General features: G+C 46.6%; 1 protein-coding gene across 2 annotated transcripts in view; it reads right to left on the bottom strand.

Annotated features, from left to right (window-relative positions):
• Positions 1-19,484, bottom strand: part of CCDC85C (coiled-coil domain containing 85C) — a 110,867-nt gene that overhangs the window by 4,288 nt on the left and 87,095 nt on the right. The window contains exons 4-5 of one of the 2 annotated variants that reach the window (XM_053944746.1): positions 7,847-7,942; positions 1,102-1,200 (exon numbers count right to left, since the gene is read on the bottom strand). In XM_053944746.1, coding sequence (XP_053800721.1) covers positions 1,102-1,200; positions 7,847-7,942 — 195 coding nt within the window. The remainder of the gene's footprint in view (positions 1-1,101; positions 1,201-7,846; positions 7,943-19,484) is intronic. The other variant, XM_053944747.1, reaches the window with a different exon arrangement.

Below are 19,484 nucleotides of genomic sequence, written 5' to 3'. Positions count from 1 at the left end.
TGAGTCAGTTTGGGAAGATGAAGTTACAGTATTTTACCTTTCCCCCAGCATAGCTACAAGGGACTGGGAAATTAAGCAGACAAAATACCTTAAAAAGCAGGCCTCAATTTACTCTGGTCTTTGCTTTGCTTATAGGAATCCAGCAACCAAACTGAAGTGCCTCAGCCCTTGCCAAGGATGCTCACAGTGTTTTAGCTCAGCAAGCTGCGCTTGTGTCCGCACCCTCTTTTTAGGGTTAAGGTGGGTTTCAGAATTTAAACAGAGCATTAGGCCCCTCTCAACTGCTGGAAGGCACTAAATGGTGCAACCTGGGCCCACCTCTTATGTGGACTTCAAAAAAAGAAGGCTCACAGGCATTCTCTTCCCTACTCTGGGCAATTGAACAGCACATCCCCAACTGCAGGTGACAGGCAGCTCAAGCAGTGTTCCAGCAGAAATCTCAAACTTTCTTTCTGTTCAAAGCCAGAGCATGGCCAAGGTGCTTTGGGGCTGGAGGCAATGCCATGACAGAAGACACTGCAGAGCAGAGGCTGGGTATGAGCACTTCCTACACAGGATGTGGCCAGCTCAGTTAACAGTGTGGTTGCCCAAAATACCAGCAGTGTTAACAGCACCCCACATATCATGATGCTGTTCAATGACTCCAGACAAGATTCTCCCTCATGCTGTTCAATGACTCCAGACAAGATTCTCCCTCTGACATTACCACATGGTTTAGGCTCAAACCTGTTCAAGCTGTACAGCTTTAAACATAGCATGCAATTGTGGCTTAACCCAAACCAAGTCCTTAAGGGCACAGGTGGAGACATTTGCTAACAGGACCCTTCTAGTCAGGGAGAGCCCCTTGGACATCTCTGGTCAGCTAGACTAGCTGCTCTACAGCCAGGAAGGCAGCAAAGTGGGAACTATCTACTGAGCAAAGGCTGCTCTGTGCAGTGAACAAAGCACTCAGATTATCCAAAACAGTGGTCAGCAGAGTCTCCACTCTTCCCTTGTGCCTATGGACTTCACAAGGATTACATGCAGCAGATCCCTGTTCCTCCATACTTGTAACAAAAGACCACAAAAGGAACCCCAAGAGTTGCTGGAAGGAGTTCTTACATTGCACATTTCACGAACTATTGCCTTCTCCTTTTCACTTAGGTCTTCTTCATAGTTGTCTTGCATTTGCCTGTCCAAATTTTCATGGACCTCAAGGACCTACAAAAAAAACAGTATTACAAAACCATTATGATCCTCAAATAATTATTTGCATCCCTAAGAACATCATTAACAAGTATTTAAATTGGCAGGATTCACAAAGCCTCAAGACAAGCAAAGACAAACATGACATCAAGCTGGGCACCTCCATCCTCCCTGTTCTCCCAGCCATGTCCTGCCTCTGTCCCACCACCTTCATGGTGTGGCTGCTGCCAGTCCTGGGGACCACTGGCAGCAGGTTGCTTGTGCCCACAAGTGCATCTCTTCCAGGAAGGCTGCTGGTAGTCCCACCTTCCAGGCAGCACCCCAACAAGCATGATGTTGTCCCTCACCATGTGCTGCCCACACCCCAAACCTCTGAGCAGCTCAAGTGGGAGCCAGTCCCAGCCTGCCACATCCCACTGTTCTGACAACCCCCACAGAGCTCCTTCAGGGAGAAAGTGCCCAGCTGTGGCCAGCTGGTCCCTTGATCACAAAAGGAGGCTGCCTGAGGCTAAAGGCAGCCTTCATTTCCAGTTAGTAACACTGACCCGAGGGATACCCCTCTGTCACACCCACATGCATTCCGACAGTTCCTCCAGACAGGCACATCCCACAAGGTGGGCATAGCACAGCACAGGAGCCTCCAGGTTTTACTGTTGCCTCTGTGCTGATTTACACACCTCACCCAGGGCTTCACCACTGATAAGCCAGGTGGGCAGCTCAGTGTGCAGGGTCAGAAATCCTACAACCACCCAACATCATCAAACAGCACATGGTCTCATTCACCACAATGCATCCACACACACAGAGGAATGTGTACAACAGGTGTAGTTGTATGAATAAATATTCCTATACATATTCCTATACCCAGGGAGGTACAGAGCCAGGTGCTGTGCTAGGATGGCTTTCAGCCTTTGCTGAGGTATATACAGCACTGGCTGCTCCACAAAATGGGATACCAGGGAAGATTACCCCCAGGTCTGCTTCAGCACAGCAATCCTGCTGTACTCAAAATGAGTTACAAACAAAAATAGGTCATTCTTCTATGCCTGTAGCCTACTTGGGACCAGTCTTTGCACAGACAGGAATTATCCACATCCATTCTAAGAAGGGAGGAAGGGCAAAAAGGATGCAAAAAGCATGTACATGCTGACAAAGAGAGCATCTAATTTCTGCTAAAGAGGAGGGAATTAATTATTGATCCAGCTGGACTCGCACATTGAACTTGCTTGTCTGGAGCCCGTGTGCTTCCGATGCTGGCTGCACAGCAGCAGCCTGCAGGATCACATCCTGGCATGGAGCACCATGGCTGGCAGCTAAACATCGGCTGTGTCCACAGGGCAAGTGTCAAGGAAACCATGGGGTAGATTAGTTAAAGATCACATCAGCCCCAGCCTCTGCTTTCAACAGCCATCCATCTTGCAGGCATGAGAGTCTCAGTGGACTAAAATAAACTGTTTTTCTACAATTTGTGCTTAAACTAAACCCACATTCCCTAGTCCAGGAGGTGTGAAAAGGTGGCACAACATATTATTTCTTTCAGTGGAAATGTCTTTTAATAGCGTTAACCAGGCAGAGCTGGAGCTGAAAGATGATCAGATGGAAGTTATGTTTGTATTTAATTTCTGAATCTCATTTACTCTGGAAATCATCCTGCTTCCCAGGCTCAACCCATGTCTGGCTAGGCACTTTGTAAAGATGTGTTAGCATCTTGGGTATGGGAAAATGGGATTCATAGTGATAAAACGCAACAGCCTATCCAGGAAAGGCATGTTGGAAGAAAATACACTCTGAATAGTGAAATAACCTCCTGAAGAAAGACAGGAAGGCTTTTTCTTAGTGCTGACCCAGCCTCAGCTATTCTCAGATCCTGCCAGATGCCTCCTCAGCTGTTTAGAAGGACCAGGTTAATGTTCCTCCAGTTACACCACTGGGGAATACAAACATGCCTTCATATCAGCTATCTATGGATCAGCCAAAGTTCAAGGACTGTGCATTCAGTGTGGGTCTAAGAAACTGGGGTATGTCCTGTGATTTCTGCCACCTCTCAACACAGGAGCCTAAAGGAAACAGGCAAATGTACCCCAGGCTCTAAGCGGCTCATCCCATCCCCTCCTTTTTGCTTTTCATCGAGCTGCACTGACAGCACTTGGTCCTCTGTTGACACAGCAGCCCTTTGTGATCTCCCTGGGTAAAATGCCAGCCAGTGAGCAGCCTGCTCCACTCTGGCATGGGGCTGGACTGGGAAATGCTGCTCTTCTGCACAGGGATGTTACTTCCCAAAAACAACTTTCACCTTGCTCTCAGTGGCCATGCCAGCTTGTCTGGCATTTTCCCTACTGATACATAAACTGAGGAACACCTCAAGTGCTCTTTGAGACTGCATTGATGTCTGTGAGCAAGACAGTGTCACCTCAAAGTCACCTGATGACACATCCCTTCTGACTTGCTGTACTGATCCCATATGGCCAAATATATTTTAAAAACAAATATTCAATCAAAAAGCACCACTAAAGAGTCTGAATGACAGTAGTAAAGCTTTGGAAGGGAAGCTGAAAGTTGAGATATTCATTTCTGCAACACAAAGCACACTAAGATTGAGGGATACTTTCCAAACTGTGCAAACCTCACTAATTTTGTTGCTTCATAAGTGAGCTGGACACAGCACTGGGAAACATCCTACTTCAGCAAGGGAACAGTCCATATGCCCTGCTAGGATTTTTCCCTAGTTTTGGAAGGCCAAATCCTGTCTTATCCACAATTAGTGGGAGTGATGATCACCTGCTTGATAGCTCTGTGTGCATGGAAGAGGTCCAGACTGCTGCTGTGGGGGCAGCTGGGTTATAGGCTAAATGTCATTCTTTTACATTTGTCTCCTCATCACCTCCCCACATCTTTAGCAGGTTTGCTCAGTTCCTAAGAAAAGTGCTTTGATGTTCAGTGAGATATTGAGCTGTAGCATATGTACCTTTTATTCTTGTTAGCAAAAACAGCTGTTAGGAGTGCCAACCTGTCATCTTGCTCCTTATTTAGTAGGTGCAAACAAACAAAACTATTTCAGAAGGAAAAATAAAGAAAATCCTAAACATGCTCAAGGAAGAACCTGCGCTAAATTGCAGGCAGTACTTCAGCCACATAGATAGAATTTATCTGGCAGAAAATCCCAAGGAAGAAGCCTAGGGGATATTATGTATGTGGGTGCAGACAGAGGCAGTCCAGAAGGCCTGCAGATCCATGTGGAATGGACAGTCCCTCAGTGACCTTTGCTTGGGCACAGAGCCACATCCTTGCAGCCTCATCACTTGTGGATAGGCTTACATGCAAGTGTTCCACAAGACAAGTGGAGCCAACTGCACAGAATCGTGGAATAATAGAATGGTTTGGTATGGATGCCATTCATTAGAGCAGGTTGCTCAGAGCCCCATCCAGCCTGGCCTTGAAGGGATTTCCAGGGATGGAGCATCCACAGCTTCTCTGGGCAACCTGTTCCAGTGCCTCTCCACTCTCACAGTAAAGAATTTCTTCCCAACAGCTAATCTAAACCTGCCTTCTTTCAGTTTAAAACCATTGCCTCTTGTCCGGTCACTATGTGCTATGAAAGTCCCTCTCCCTCTTTTTTATGAGTTCCCTTTAGAGGACTGGAAGGTGCCATAGGGTCCCTCTGGAGCCTTGTCTTTTCCAGGCTGAACAACCCCAGCACCCTCAGCCTTTCTTCATCGGATAGGTGCTCCATCCCCTTGATCATTTAAATGGCCTTTCCATCTCTCCTTGCCTTTTCCGACAGTAAGGAGCTGGCCTGCTTAGCCATAAGGACTTCTTTTCTCAACCAAGCAGTGCTTCCTCCAGCTGTGGTACAGCCAAAGCACAAAGTCTCATTTGTAAGCTGCTCTCTTCTCAAGAGACAGTCACGATCTGTATCACAGGAGGTGAGGGTCTAAGGCAGCAGCTGCATCCAGCCTCCCACATGCAGGGCCTGGCACTGGAAAAGCTACCCAGTTCTGCAGGGGCAAATAAGATCTACTTCATATGGTACAGCATGACGTGGCCAAAAAAAGGTCTGTAGCTGGAGACCAACACCTACCAACTATTTCACTGTGCCACAAGGGAGGAGGAGAGATTGAGACCATGACCAGATTCCTCAGTCTTTCAATTTCCAGATGATCCTTGGAAATGGGCTACAGGATGGAAAAACAGACCCTCTCATCCCTCCGTGCCACACTGACCTACAGGAGAATTTCCTCCTCACTTCAAATGTGAGAACATTTTTAACCTCAAGTGAGTGAGCAGGACCCATCACGTGAGATCATTTATGCCCTGTGAGATGTGACTGCTATGTCACCTGCTTCCTGACTCAAGCCATGGCAGTTGCCAGGGTTTTGGAGACAGACAAATGCACCTCACCAGCCAAACTATGAAGTTGCAGAGGAAAATTTCTTCTGAATTTCTTCTAGCCCTTCCTAGGAATCCACAAAGCTCTGAAGCAGAGAGATTACTAATATGTGCAAACAACAAGTCATCCAAGTTCCTTTCAATTCCTTTAAAGGAATCATTGTGCCAGACCTCCCAAACTTAATTTCCAGTTTCCACGAATCTTCCTCATTAATTTTCAATCCTTTTCATATGCTTATCAAATCACATCTTAAAACCATTTCTGTTTCTTGCCCTTAGTGAGAAATTCAGTCCTGCAATTCCTAAAGCAAATAGGAAACTAATTGCTCCCCAGAATATGATCATAATCAATTTATAAGTATTTGATCTTGTAATTTAAAAACACTACCAACTCTGCTTAATACTATCCCTCACCACCACCTTGCCAAATGCAATGAAGGGCAGGACCAGAAAGGTATGAACTCCACAGTTTGGAAAGAAAAAGCAAACAGCAATAGTCTGGACTGTATAGGGCTTGGATGATTAAATGCAATCAAAGACAAATCAATACAAAGTGACAGAAAAACAAAGGTTCACATGAGTTTGCAACATTCTGCAAGGCAACAATTTAGCAGATCCATCTGTATGTATATATATATATATATACACATACACACACACACAGGAGAAATGTCACCCACAAGCACATTGCAGCATAGTACAGGATGGAGCTTTCTGATAGCACAGAGCCATTCACAATATGCAAAGAAGAAACTTGTTGGAAAACAGAGGACAAATATATGGCAGCAAGTGAACTGCCACTTGTGTAGTCAGCTCCTTTGGGAACAAGCAAAAAGTGTATTAAAGGTATTTCCTAATCCTTGACCATGCTGGACATCCTCCTCTTAAGGAGTTATACAATCAATCAATAGGAGTTATACAATTTGGATGGATAAAGTCTCAAGAAAGCTGAAAAATCAAGATTTTCAATTTGAAGGATCATTTATAATTTAAATTCTAATTAGATCCAAATGAAATCAAACTAGTCTTGACTTTAATAACTACTTGAGAAATAGTGGCATTCAATATCCTCCTGGGATCTGGTGACTGCCCAGTGGAACCAATATCTTTGCCAGCCGCACTACTGCTTCTCCTGACATTTGTTGGTTTTACCACAACCACCACCACCACAACATCTGTCCTGGAGCCAAGAGACCCTGGACAGGCATAATATACTAAGATAGAAACACTAAAAATTAGAAAATTTAGGAAATTTGTGGATCATAACCATGAGCAACATCTGTGACATTTATTTATCTGTCAGAGGTGGAAAGGTACAAAGCAAAGAGCTGTTTAAGCATCTGTCTCCACGTCTAATCATTCAAGCTAGTGATGCCACTGCTGGACCTTTTTTCCAGCTATGACCATAGGGATCTGAGCTCCAGAGCAGCCATCCAGGAATCCTCCTCTGAGTTGAGATCTAATCTTTTTAACCCTGTATCAAATTCTTCAGCTCCAGCAAATCCAAATCTATAAATCACTACATTTCAACCAAAGACTAATTTAGTTGAGACTTTCCAGCCATCCCTATGGCACCTTGTAAAGGATTTGTGCTTCTGTGTCTCTTGGATACTCAGAAGTATCTTGCTTAACTAGTTAAACATGTAGCACTGGGGAATCACACTTTTTCTGCTAATGGATGGTCACTAGAATCTGAAAGCTGCTGTGAAATCACTGTGCAAGTTTTCTCCTTTAACTCATCTACCAGTCTCCCATGGTCCCATTGTCAATGGTCCTGACTTAATCCCTACTGATGATGCACATCCTACACGGGTAGGATGCCACTGTTTGTTGTATATTTTCATAAAATAAAATCTTTCTCCTCTGAAGGCTGCTGCAGGATTTTCAATAACAAAATATAAGAGGAAATGCAGTTTTTGTGTTCCTTTTTGAAACAGCATTTTGGTCACCACTGTCACCCCAGCGATTCAGTTTACACAGGACTGATGAACACAAAGGGTAACCAACACCTTCAGCATCAGCAGCTTTTATTGGAGGTTTCCAACCCCCCAAAAATAGCTGTGCATAATCTTGCTTAGCTCTGCAACTATTTTAAGCAATGCTTATTCATCATGACACAGGTGCGGGTTACCAATATCCTGCCCGTGTATTAACTTTCTGTTCAGTCGTTTCCACAAGAAACAACTGTGTTCAGTTGTTTCCACAAGAAGAGCCAATGCCCAGCTCTGTCACAAAGGTGCAACACAGGACACTTCAGTGCCCCACACAGCCTTACCTTCATTGCATGCACCACAGCCTCTGGCTTCTGACCCACAGGGACATACCCCACTGCAGGAGAAGATGCAAGATCAGATGTCATGCGAGCTGGTCCCTGTGGAAATCAGATAAGATATGTGTTCATTCCCCTTTGGGTGATTTAAGTAAGGATGAAGAAAGTATTCAGAAAATTTGACCACTAGCTTGTCTCAAATTCAATCCCCTTAGCCACCTTCAAAGACAAAAGACACCACTCCCCCTTCCTCACAAGTCACTTGATTTGACACCCTATTAAGTACCAGCACTCAGTCTAGATGTGTTCAGGCAGGAGATCACCCTAGTTTAAATCTAAATTGATTCAAGAAACAGTTTTTGTTCATTTAGGATAGCTTTCCACAAGGACAAGATCAAACAGTACTCATCCTTCTAGACACAGGAGCAATGCAAACAAGATGATTTTCCAGCATAAAACAGTAATTTCTAAGAAGCTGTGTTCATGAAAGAAACAGTTGGCATAGCTTCATTGCTTCTCTGGCAGCATTTTCACATAGACATCAAGTACCGATCTTCAGCTACAGAGAAAATTGTGAAAGCAACCTTAAAACAAGCAGATGTCCAAACCTAGTGTTGGCTGGGTTTGTTTCCAAAATGCTGGCCAGTCCTCCTGCGTGAAGGATTCCGTTGGGAAAGACGCCGAAATTACATTTTACAAAAGATTTCTACTGTCCAACCAGCCTTGTAAGCATTTTTCATAGGGCTTTCCTTTTTCTACAGGCATCCAGCTTGAATTATGAGAGACACAATATCTTTATTCAGTGAGATGCACCCTGCCTGTCCCTAATATTTTTGCATTGCTTTGTAACTCCAGGAGAAATCAACAATGAAATCATTGACCAAACTTGTATTTAGCTTTCACATCCTTTAGGAAACACAAAGAATTATTATACTTGGGGGCCTCTGAAAGCAAATTAGGATGGCAGAGCGGCATGTAGCACCATCACAGGAATGCTTTCACAACAACACACGAGGCACTCCATTCACGTCTTCCCCGGGTTTAAAAACACAGCATATTTTATGCTTTGTCTCCTCACTTTGCCTTCCATGCCAAGGCCAGCAAGTTAGTTGTGCCAGAAGAATCACAGAATAATAGAAACACAGAATAGTTTGGGTTGAAAGGGACCCTAAAGATCCTCTAGTTCCAACCCTGTGCCATGGGCAGGGAACCTTCCACTAAATCAGGTTTCTTAAAACCCCGTGCAGCCTGGCCTTGAACATTTCCAGGACTGGAGCACCCACAACTTTTCTGGGCAACCTGTGCCAGTGCCTCACCACTTTTACAGTAAAGGAGAACCAATGGAGGGGCACTTTCTCAGCTCTCATTCTTCCAAATGTTTTAAGTTGTAGGGGCCTTTTTACTCATTAAAGTGTTCATTGCATATATATTAAAGGAAAAGATGGGCTAATCCATTAGGCTCCAGACAAAAGCCCTGGCCATTGATCTGTACCTCACCCATGCCATGACCAACAGCCATTTACTCATTACAGCAACCTTCACAAACTGAGTCACAGGTGATACACAAACCTCCTTTGGAGAGGGGGTGGCATCTCAGAAAAAGGAAAGTCAGACTTACTACTCCACAAAAATTCTCCAAGGTTATTTAACAGACTGAAAAAGCAGAGGCATTAATAGGATGGGCATGGTTCTGGACCTAGTGGCAGAGTGTTACAGCTTGCTGGAGCTGTGGCCACCTGGGGACACATCCTCAGCCACCCCGTCCATAACATCAGACAGAAAAGCCAGAGGCTGGGGAGGGAGCGCCAGGGACTGGATCCAGCCAGTCTACAGCTGCGACTTACAACTGCAACATGGGGTACAAACTTTTCACAGGGCTGGTAAATGCAACAGAATCCTTCCAGAATCAGCTTCCCCCAGAGGTCAGAGACACCAATGCACGCATAATTACTCTGGCTTCATCATGAAAGATGCTTTCTTTCTATAAATGACCAGCTTCATGACAGAAGAAAGAAGAATATTCAGGAGTTTCTGGTCATACTTGATATGGATCTTCTCCCATGGCCCTCTTCAGAACTAACACAGGAAATGCCAAACAAAGGTCTAACATCTAGTATTTCTTTGGAATTGAGAGTAATATGACAAAGTTAAAAAGGAATTCTGCTGGATATTGCTGCTGACAACATTTTAAATACAGTTTCCTGGCCAAACTAGAGTAGATCACAAGGTCTCCCGTATGAAAGACAGCAGCTTCTCCTCACATAACTGAAGGCACTAATGAGCTACAAAGCACTTCCATGATCACAATCACTCTCAAAATTATTACAGAATACAAATGAAACAAAAATGATTAGAGAGAAATGTTTTTTCTAAAGAGCTTGATCATACTTAGCCAATCACCATACTGACAAGATAAAAGCATTCTTGCAAACACAGTGATATGCTGGATATATTATATCACACAAAAAGCATTCAAAGGGTCACCTTCCTCCTCAGACAAGGGCAGTCAACTGAGGGGCCCCTGAACACAGGTAGAGAATTTGACTGAAGAAAGGAAAAATAATTTTAAAAAATGAGAAGTGCAGCAAAAGAGGTAGACCCAAAATCTGTAGTAAAAGTGACAGATTACTTCATTTCTAAAATAGGCATGATCCTTGATCCTTAGCTTGGAAGTTAAAAGCCCCAGCCAACAGAAAGAGATGTCCAGATTGCTGAGTGCCATCATCAGCAATGGTGAGTGAACCACATGGCCACGCCACTGAGACCTCCCCACCATGCCAGGCTGGTGCTACAAAAGGTCCACATGTGAAGAAGGTGGGGGAGCAAGCAAGGATCTCACCAACATCCCTCAGTCTTTGCAGCTATGGGATGCAGTCAGTAAAAATACAGACACAGCTAAGGGTGGCTCTGCTCATCACTGCAGTGAGTGCTTCTTGTGCAGCTGCACCCTCAGGGAAGGCTCCTTCCAGCCACACAAAGAGTCAGCATTTTTTAAAGGGGTTGGTGCTTCATTCCCACTGATTTCATGTGGTTCACAGGAAAGAAAAAAAAGCTTCAGCCAAACCCCTATCAGCTTCCTGCACAGAGGCACACACAGAGGAGGCCAGAACTGAGGGGACTGCAGTCAACAAGGAAAGAAGTGACAGCATATCCAGCAGGATACATGGGCAGCAGGATGCATGGCCAGCCTTTGGAGGATGGAGGAGAGGAAAAGGGGCAGAGTTCACCGACAGTGTTAGCTGAAGAGGAGGAAATGGAAGGAATTGGAGATAAGGTCAAGGTTGCTATATTGGAAAACTGCCAACAGTGGGAGAAGGGAGGGAATGGGAAGGAAGAGGAGGATGTGTATTTTACCCAGCAGGAAACCCACTGGGGTGAAATGCAGGCAAGAGGGAACCATAGATTTGAAATAGGAGATTGGAAGTCGGGCAGGGAAAATCTCAAGAAGTCAGTGTTAAAGTAGTAAGTAAATTTGCACAGATGGAGGAGATTCCTCATGCCTAGAACAGATGCATTTGGAAACTGTAGGCAAGAATTCCCACAGCTGCACCCCAACACTCTAACTCAGCTAATCTGAGGACCCCCACCACTACAGAAACCCATGCCCTTCCTGTTCCCTATAGCTGACATTTTCACAGACATAGGAACACAGCTGACTCAGCACCCTGGCAGACAATAATAGCAAGGTTAATCTGGTTACATGCTAAGAAGCAGAAATTGTCCATATAGGCAAAAAGCAACATGGTGTGTTTTGAGGCAAGTGTCATTCTCAGTTTCTTCTCCCCGTCTGGTTTTGTCGAGCATGCAGTCTTTGTATTAGATGGACATATGGCTCTTACACTTGCTAGGTTTTTATAGTGTTTGGAAGTTCAGAGGTGGTTTACTCTTCACCCTCAGATTTGTGGCCGAGGCATTATGCAATTATATAAATGAATGGTGCTACAAGACAGCACAGAAGTCACCAAAAATGCCATTAAAATTTATAATAAAGATGTTGAGAAATAGCATACCACTTCCAGCTACATCCACAGCCATAGTCTCCCCACCAAAGGAAGAGCTGCCCAGCAGTGAGATTACCAGTCTAATTAAGGAGAGGGGCTATAGGTTATGTCTCTGAGTGTCCAGATGCTTGCAGGAAGCACCTTTCTTCCCTATGCACAGGGTTTATCAACCACTGCACCTCTGAGACCCAAAAATAGCTCTCCTTAAGAAGCAAAAGTCCCAGTGAAGCAGAGGCTGTGGAGCTGTGTGTGACCCACCTATGCTTCGTCAGCAAGTTGGTGATTTTGCTTCTTTCCAAACCACTGTGGCTGCTCAGAACACTCCAGATTGCTGTGGCATGGATCTCTGATGAGCTCAGCCCTGGACAGAACAGCCCTATCTCTGCTGAGACTGCAGTGTCCTGAGAGAATGGTTCTGGGACTGCAGAGTCCTGAGAGGGTCCTGATGAGACTCTTTGCATCCCTCAAAGGAGGACAGTGCCAAGTATCCCCATATCCAGGCCCTTTTCCACAGGGAAAACCACAACAAGAGCTACTCCTCTGCTGCCTCTGTGCAGACAGCAGTACTGAAGCACCACTGAACACATTTCCCTTTCAGCCCTCACTTGTTCCTCCATTTCAAGCAGATCAGTGCTGAATATTTGCTGGTATCAGTGATGGCACCAGTGCACTCCTCAGAGCTTACTGCTCCCATGTGGCATCAGTCCCCTTCCCATCCCACTCACCCCACATCATGCATGCTAAAACCATAAATCTACCAGAAAAGCTCAATTCTATCTGAGACTCTCCCAGAAACCTCTCTCTGAAGCCTGCAGGGCTTGTCTCCAAGTCTGTATGGAGAGTCACAGTCCAGCTGTATAATTGACTAAGAAAAGAGAGAAAAATTCTGCAGTCTCTCCTGCCAGAGCATCCTTGAAGCAATATGCTACAAGCAGGGGATAAGTTCCCCAATTCTCTATTGCAAGAATGACACTGGCACCCTCCAATCCAAAGCAGAAGACAAAGCAAATCAAAGTAGCCCCATTCACTGCCCCAGACAAAAACCATCAGCAAAGCAATAGTGCTAATGTGAGAAAGAAAATCCCCAGACCACAAATAGTGCCAACGGTCCTTTTCAGTCTGACACCAAAAAAATGAAGAGCAGAGGCCTCAACTTGCAGCTGCTGGCGAACATCTGCTGCTGTGTGTCACGCCACAATGTCATTACCAGTGTCTAAAACCAAGTTTCCTAATGAGTCCTTGCTGGCTCTATCTGGCTGCATGGGATGTGGTCCAGCACAGATGCTGACAAGCACTGCCATGGATACTCCATTCCTGTGTATTTGGAGGACTAAAATTCATAAGACTCTCTGCAATAGGCACGCTGTAAAATCCCGATAATGACACACCTCCACAGAGGTAAAGTAAGGCTTAAAATACGAACCTCTCTTAATAACAGTGGGAATACTTTGGAACCCAAGAAGAAAAGAGCCTAACTGGGGATGACAGGTGTCTGCTCTTTTAGAGGTTTTGGATCAGAAGTTTAAAAAAAAAAGAACAAAAACATTGTGATAAACAATTTCTCCTTGATTCCTCCAGGGATCTGAAAAGACATGAGACCTTGGGCCTGCCATCAATTTTCAATCTCTTTTTGCTCAATTATGCAAGTTCCCCTGCAAGGGTGTCTTTTAATGACACCCTTTCCTACCTCACCTCCAAGAGAGCTATTCCTGATTTGCAGAAAGACTGCAAAAGACTAAGTTTCAAAACCCAGAAGAGAACATCCTGCTGGTTTTACTTCAGCCAGCAGGCACAACCTAGGCACTGGGGATGCTTCAGACCAGCACAGAACATATGAGCAAATATTAATGCTTCTGAACCTTACATCTTCCCCTTGCCTTCTATTAATTTTTGTCTTCCATTTCAAAAAACAAGCATTGAGAATTCAAACCCGATTATATAAGCCACATTTTTCTAATGGCATACCTCAGACAACATTAAAGCTAAATGGAATCATATCAGACACCGTGAAGTTTTTATTACTGAGACAGAACACAGAAAATTACATTACATCTGGCACTGTCAGACAGCTCACAATAAAATTCCCAGGCACGCCTGTTTATCTCACAGTGGTTTTGCTTGCAACCTGCTTACCCAGATTTGAATTGTACTTGGACCCTTCCTTAGCACCTGTCACCATTCAGGTGTTTTAAATAAATAATAAATAAAGGTGTCAATGCTACTCTGCAAATTAGGAATTGTTAAGAGACAAGCAGGAGGCAGTAACATGCCCACAGTTCATGGAAAGTGGGTGGCAGAGCCAGGTAGTACCATGGAAAGGTGCCCTGACTGGCACCCCAGCCCTGGTGTGCTGACAGAACAGGGGGCCCAGCACATTTTCATTTTGTGAGTGACACATATGGCTACAAGCTAAAGGAAGTGCCTGGAGCAGCTCCAGACAGGCAATACTGGGGGCAGATGGGGGAAAACCAACATCAAAACCAAGGACTGAGAGCACAAGGCCACCCTGGCATGGGAGAAGGGAAGGCAGGGAATGCACCAAAACCCTGAAGCACGGTGTCCCCATCAGAAGAGTAGGACAGGCAGCAAGCAGGCAGCATGCACTGGGCTCACACGGACTGATGGTCCATTCAGAATGAGAAATCTCTGTTCACACAAAGATAAGTGGCATTCCTGGGTGATCACACACAAAAAAACCTCCTGTTACTGCCAGCCGGAGAAATTCCCTGGGCTCCCTCATCATCCCGGGCCACATTTCCCATGCTCTGCTGCCCTGCAGCTGCAGAGGGGTTAATGGCTGAAACAAAGGGGCTGGAGCGTGACAAGACTCCCGGCTGACATCCACCCTCCTTCCTGCAAAGTCCCTTCCCTCCCTGCTGCATCTTCTCATGCCCACGGCAGCTCTGCCATTGCCAGCACGTGTGGTGCTCCTGAGGGAGCCCAGCTCCTCTCACAGCCCTGCAGGGACAGGGCTACCTGGTGGCACTCTGGCAGCAGCCCCAGGGCTCCTTGCTGGCTACAAAATTTCCTGGAGATACAGAGCAGTGACCAGTGCCGGCTCCTCTGCAGACCACACCTTTTTGCCACCCTACTGCAGATGATGGCAGACCTCCGATACCTGAGCATGGGACACCCTGACAGGAGCCAGGGAGCTGTGTCCTGTCTGCCTGGCTGATGATCCAGAGCACTGGTGGTGCTTGGCTGCTGTTATTCCACACCTATGCAGAAAGCCTGCCAGCACCCAGCTCAAACCCAACCACCAGCTCCTTCTGGGGCACTTAAACGGCTGCACAGTCCTACGTTCCCAAAGACACCGGGGGCTGCCCTGCAGCTGCAAGCACCTGACAGTCAGGCACTGGAGAAGGAACCTGTGCAAGATTCCTAGACAGACCCAGCTCTCCAGCACAACACAGGCCCTGGCCACTGACAGGGAACGAGTTCAGAGCCATCAGTACTCTGTATTAGCATCTTCCTTATCAAATCAAGGGACTTTATTGCAGACGATAATCTCCTTTGGCATTACTTAATTTGCTGCCTTTAATCATAGAGAGCAGCTGGTCATGTAAACATTCAAATCCATGAATTAACTGCTGGGTCCACACAGGAGCCAGACAGAGCCCGTCTGTGTGTCTCAGCCACCTCCTCCTGCATCTTCATGGTGCCCCAGAATGCGTGGATGTCTACTTAAGTAATAACAAGTAATTTAAATTTTCTACTTAAGTAATAACGTGGTGCTTTCTGATTATTAAAGAAACAATTTCATTGCTTTCTCAGCAAACATCACAGACACCCAAGAAAAGAATACCTCCTCTTCCTGGCAGGCGTGACACAGCACTGGCTGTATGGGCTGTGCTGGGGCACCAAAGGGAAGATTTCAGGCACTGCCCCGAACAGAAAAACAAAGTCAGGACATTGTTTGCAACTGGATGTCATTACAAACAGGAAGGGTGTCTTTTCTCAGCACTGAGTTGATCGAAGCTCCAGACTCAGGAGACTCCTTGGAGCATGCAGAGGCAGTGAGTCAGCCTCCTCCAGCAGTGGTGGGGGCGAGGGGAGTGCTCACTCTATGGGCTGGTAGCAGCACTGGGCAGCTGGGATGGGGGCACGCCAGTAAAATCACCGCCGACAGCTTCAGCTGCCCCCTCGGACTGAAAGCCTTACCAACGTGACACATGCAGAGCAGCCTCAGCCCGTAAGCACCTGACACAGGCAAGCAGAACAAGCGTCCGGACAGAGCGAGCCCAGCCGTACCAGCAGACAAGTGCACTAACTCTGACTGACTCACAGGGGCACTGTCAGCGTGAGGAATTTGAGAGGTGCTGCTACTTTTGATAAAGGGAAGTCAGGCACATTTGTTTTCAGAAGGAAACGGTGGGCATTTTTAAGGCTTTCATGATTTTGAAGCAAATCTGATTTGGGGATGATGCAGGTGAAAGCCTCTGAGTGGGTAGAGGATGCGTGCAGGCACAGGAGGATACCTGTGCACATCTGTATGATCCCTCAGGTCTCCACTTGAGCCTGGCTGTCCTTCCAGTCCTATGGCAGAGCAAGGGTCTGTTGTGCCACTGCCTCTCCCCCGACCCATTGCCAGCCCCACACAAAGGTACATGAAAAACGAGCATGAGAACCTACAGCAGATCCTCAAAGCAGATGAAATTTTCTTGCTTCCTCTGGTTACCGGTAAGGGTGGATTATGGGCACGGCCTCTCAACGCCTCTTTTGCTCATCAAAACTCCCAATTTTGTCACTGCCAAACCTTGTGCTGGTTAGCTGCCATGGGGAAAAAAGCCACCCGCTGCTCAGAGCCTCTGCAATAGCAGCAGATGAAGGGCAGCTGCTTTCAAAAATGGATTGGTTTGTTCTCAGCTGCTGGTGATACACCCTGAAGCTTCACCATGGCACTCCCTGGGCCATAAATCCTGACAAACCTTTCATTTTACTTTCTCTTCCACAGCTACTGTTGTTGCAGTGGCAAATCAGCCACCTTGAATTTCTTTTTGTCTGCTCAATAACATCCTGGTGGTATCGGTGAAGCCAGTGGGAAGGAGCTGCCTTCTGCTGCTTCTTTCAATCATTGCTTCCCCCTGCCTAAAAAGGCACCATGGCCATCACTTATGTGGGAAGGTGAGAAACCAGCCTAGAGTCATCCTCTGACACACACCAGCTGAGCTCAGCTCACCTGACAGCTACAGGGGATGGGGTGCAGGGATAGAAGAAGGCAGGGGACCATCAGGGCACTGCACACGAGGGGCTTGAAGTAACAGAAGGGGCTGGAGGCATTTTGAGATGCCACAATGGAGATGCAGAAGATCTAAGTGCAGTCCTGGGGATGCCAGAGGCACTGGGCAGCCAGAGATCCCCCTGCCCAGGGGCTTCATGTAGAACTGTGAGGGGCTGGGAGTTCCTTGCTGGCAGTGGAGGGGTTGCTGTGCTGGGACACCTTGGGGCCTTGCTAAGGTCCTCAGTGCACCAGGTGATTCTGCAGGGGCAATCAATGCTCCAAGGGCTCCCCTGACTCTCCTGGGTGCATCTTCAGGACCTCCATAATGAGAGCAGTATGGTGATCTTTAGCCATTTCAAGCTTGATTTGAAAAGTCAGGTTGGCTTTAGGAAGCTGATCCAGTTCTTCTCCCTGAGAGGAATAGATTTACTCCCATGCAGGATGAGAAGGGACTACAAGACTTGCCCAGTGAGACCCAAGACCAGGCTTGGGCCACAGTTACATCTCCTTGCCTACACCAGGTTGGTTCAGGGACCAGCTTTTTCTTTCCTCTGCAGGGAGCTGAGGGAGAGATAGTGAGTTACCTTCTGGCTTTTCTTCTGCCTTAGCCCTTGTACTGAACAGGATGGAGACCACTGTCTTTCCAGCCAAAAGGGAGAGACAGAACTGTCACTGGGGTTGAGGTTTAGCTACTGTGTTCCCTCACATCTCCTCTCCTCACCACTGCTCTCACAGGCTCAGCAGACAGCCAGCGCTTCAGCCAAGGACTCATCATCCCTTCCCACTCCATCTAATGGCTTCTCTTTACACCTACAGACCACAAACATTTGGGCTTGTTTTTGTAATAGCAAGTGTGCCATCTGGCAAAATGGAATACACTTCCCCCAAGTATCTCTACAAGGCAGAGGTACAAAATGTGACTCCTTGTGGCAGCATGGTGGGAATCAAGGGACAGGGCTGGTGCTGCAGCCAGGCTGCCAGAGGTATCTCCCAGGCTTTGCATCCCTCAAGAAGTGGGCACTGGAGAAAAATACAATCAGAAACAGTGTCAGGAAGCCAGAGACTCCACAGCCCTCTAAGTTGAGTGCTCTCCACTACATTGCGTTTTCCTATGGACCTGGTTGTTTTTGGAATAGATGTACAAGGAAAAAGAAATTGTGCCTCCCCAGTCTGGTCTGTAGTCTATACAGACTCCTGAGAGAAGCAGCTTTGAACACTGTAACAGAAATCTCACTTTTATCTGGAGGTACTTACTGTAGTCCTCAGGGGCCTATATAAAAGCTGGGTATTGGCATCAACAGCATTGTCTTCTTAAAAAGACAGGGCTTGTCTCAGCTCTCACAGAGTCTATCTGCAGGTACTTTCCACAGGGATTCCCAGTTCCAGACCCAGGATGGTCTCCAGTCACCACCTACAGCACCAGCAGATTTAATGTGGATAAATCCTCCTGCACCCTGATGGGGAACCACCAGGAGCTCCTGCTCCTCAGCAAGGGAACACTACAAACTTGGTACAAAAACTTAAGGAAGGGGAAGGTGATGGTTATTTAAACTTAACGTGTCACTCACACCCACACAGCTACAAACACACATTCACCAAAAGGTGGTCAGGGTCACTGTGTGTGGCACAGAAAACAAGGGACACCCACTAGTAAGTCCTAATGACAGCCCTGGCATCCCTCCTCATTGACAGCAAAGAAATGGGTTCTGGGGCACATTTTTCACATGCCTTAGGAGTCAGTGGTTATTACAGGCTGATCTTTATCGTAGCATCTTGCTTACCCTCCAAAAACCCTAGGAAAGCTGCTGCCTGTTGCCTCCTTTCCATCACTTTGGTCATCTTATCTACTCCTTCCTCTTGGAACCACAGGAAGAAAAATTGTGGTGCGACAGTGCTCCTGTTATCTGGGACCCAGTTCTCTGCTGATGAGCCATCTGTGCTGTGGCCTTATCACAGCACAGACCTCCCAGTCCTGACACAAACCACACATCCTGTGGTGTTTACCCATTTCTTTGCTGCCAGTCACGCCTTTGGCCATCAGCACAGGCCAAAGCATCCCTTCCTCTAGAATTCCTGCTGGTGTTTTCACACACACTTTCCTACCCACACTCCATCCACACTACCCTTCGTATTTCCATTGAGTTACTCCCACCAAAGGCAGGATTCCCATTATAAATCACATGAACACTGCTAACAGATTTTAAGTCTAAGCCAGCCAGGCTAGCTCTGACTGCTAGTAACAAGCTGGTTCATGTTTAATGGTGTTCCTTGCCAGTGTGGATAAATGGTTCCTCCAGGCAGCTGGTTTATGAGTTTCTCAAGGTGATGGTACCACCATAGGACCATATGCAGCCCTCAGGTCACCTTCTCATGCCTGGGCACTGAGATGGGCCTGTGGCACAGCCACGGGGCAGAGGGCAGG

This window comes from Vidua chalybeata, chromosome 6 (genome assembly GCF_026979565.1).
Source record: "Vidua chalybeata isolate OUT-0048 chromosome 6, bVidCha1 merged haplotype, whole genome shotgun sequence".
Classification (NCBI taxonomy): domain Eukaryota; kingdom Metazoa; phylum Chordata; class Aves; order Passeriformes; family Viduidae; genus Vidua; species Vidua chalybeata.
This window is presented reverse-complemented; position numbering and strand designations above follow the sequence as displayed.